The 1,173-nt window shown below is 60.4% G+C and overlaps 1 protein-coding gene across 1 annotated transcript; it reads left to right on the plus strand.

Annotated features, from left to right (window-relative positions):
- Positions 1-5: 5 nt before the first annotated feature.
- Positions 6-807, plus strand: NR0B2 (nuclear receptor subfamily 0 group B member 2; the record flags this gene model as incomplete). The annotated part of the gene is made up of 2 exons (XM_029086439.1): positions 6-405; positions 575-807. Coding segments are annotated over 2 exons (633 nt in total), but the record flags the coding sequence as incomplete, so codon positions are not given.
- Between the last annotated feature and the right edge of the window lie 366 nt (positions 808-1,173).

Below are 1,173 nucleotides of genomic sequence, written 5' to 3' on the forward strand. Positions count from 1 at the left end.
GCCTCTGCCACCAGCGCCGCACCGTCTGCCTCCGCACACCCCAGGTCACCTGCCAGGCGGCCTCCAACGTGCTGGTAAAAACCGTCAGCTTCATGAAAAACCTCCCGTCCTTCCACCTGCTGCCACGAGAGGATCAACTCCTGCTGCTGGACAGCTGCTGGGTCCCCCTTTTCCTCCTGGGGTTGGTTCAGGAGATGGTGACCTTCGAGGTGATGGAGACCCCAGCCCCCAGCATGCTCAAGAAGATTCTCCTTGATGGTCAAAGCCAACAGCAGGAGCCTGAGCGGACGCAGCCCACGCTGGCTGCCGTCCAGAGGCTGCAGTGCTGCCTGAACACCTTCTGGAGCCTGGACCTGAGCCCCAAGGAACACGCCTACCTGAAGGGAGCCGTTCTCTTCAATCCTGGTGAGTGCCTGGCCCTCGGGGCTCTGCGTCGTTAGCGCTGCGTCCATCTCATTAGCGTGGCCTCGGAGATCCCTTGTGAGAAATAGGGAATGGTGGGAATGGGAGAAACCTGGGGCTGTTTTCCAGCCTCTCTCATCATCCATCACCTTTTCCTCCTCTCCCTTGGTAGATGTCCCCGGGCTGAGGGCTTCCCTGTACATCGAGAGCCTCCAGCGGGAAGCCCAGCGAGCGCTTCAGGAGGTCCTGCAGCCCCTGCACCCCGAGGACCCGGGCCGCTTTGCCCGCATTTTACTGATCGCCTCCACCTTGAAATCGATCCCTCCCGCCCTCATCACGGATCTCTTCTTCCGACCCGTCATTGGCAACGCGGACATCGTGGAGCTGATGGTGGAGATGCTGTAGGAAATGTGCGGTGTGCTGAGCAGCCGCGCTCAGCCACCGGCCCCGTGGATGCTCCCCGTGCCTCACCAGGCAGCCAAGGAAATCTGGGAGCGGGGATTTAGCCAGACAAGCACTCTGGACTCTGCAGGGACTGCGTGCTTTGGTGGGGCTGAGGCAGGAGGATTCAGCCAGGCTTCAGCAGAGCGTGTGGAGAACGGGCTCTGGTTCAGCAGATGTTTACAGCAGCTCCTGCCAGTCTCCGTTTCAGGGAGCGTGTGTGGTGGTGATGGGTTTCTTTCCCTGTTGTGTAGCCTGCAAACAAGCCCCAGAGCAGGTCGGGTTAGAGCCTGGTCCTGGTTTTTACTCAGTGATTCCTTGGCCCGTTGA

The sequence above is a fragment of the Antrostomus carolinensis genome, unplaced genomic scaffold (assembly GCF_000700745.2).
Source record: "Antrostomus carolinensis isolate BGI_N321 unplaced genomic scaffold, ASM70074v2 scaffold45598, whole genome shotgun sequence".
In the NCBI taxonomy this organism is placed as follows: domain Eukaryota; kingdom Metazoa; phylum Chordata; class Aves; order Caprimulgiformes; family Caprimulgidae; genus Antrostomus; species Antrostomus carolinensis.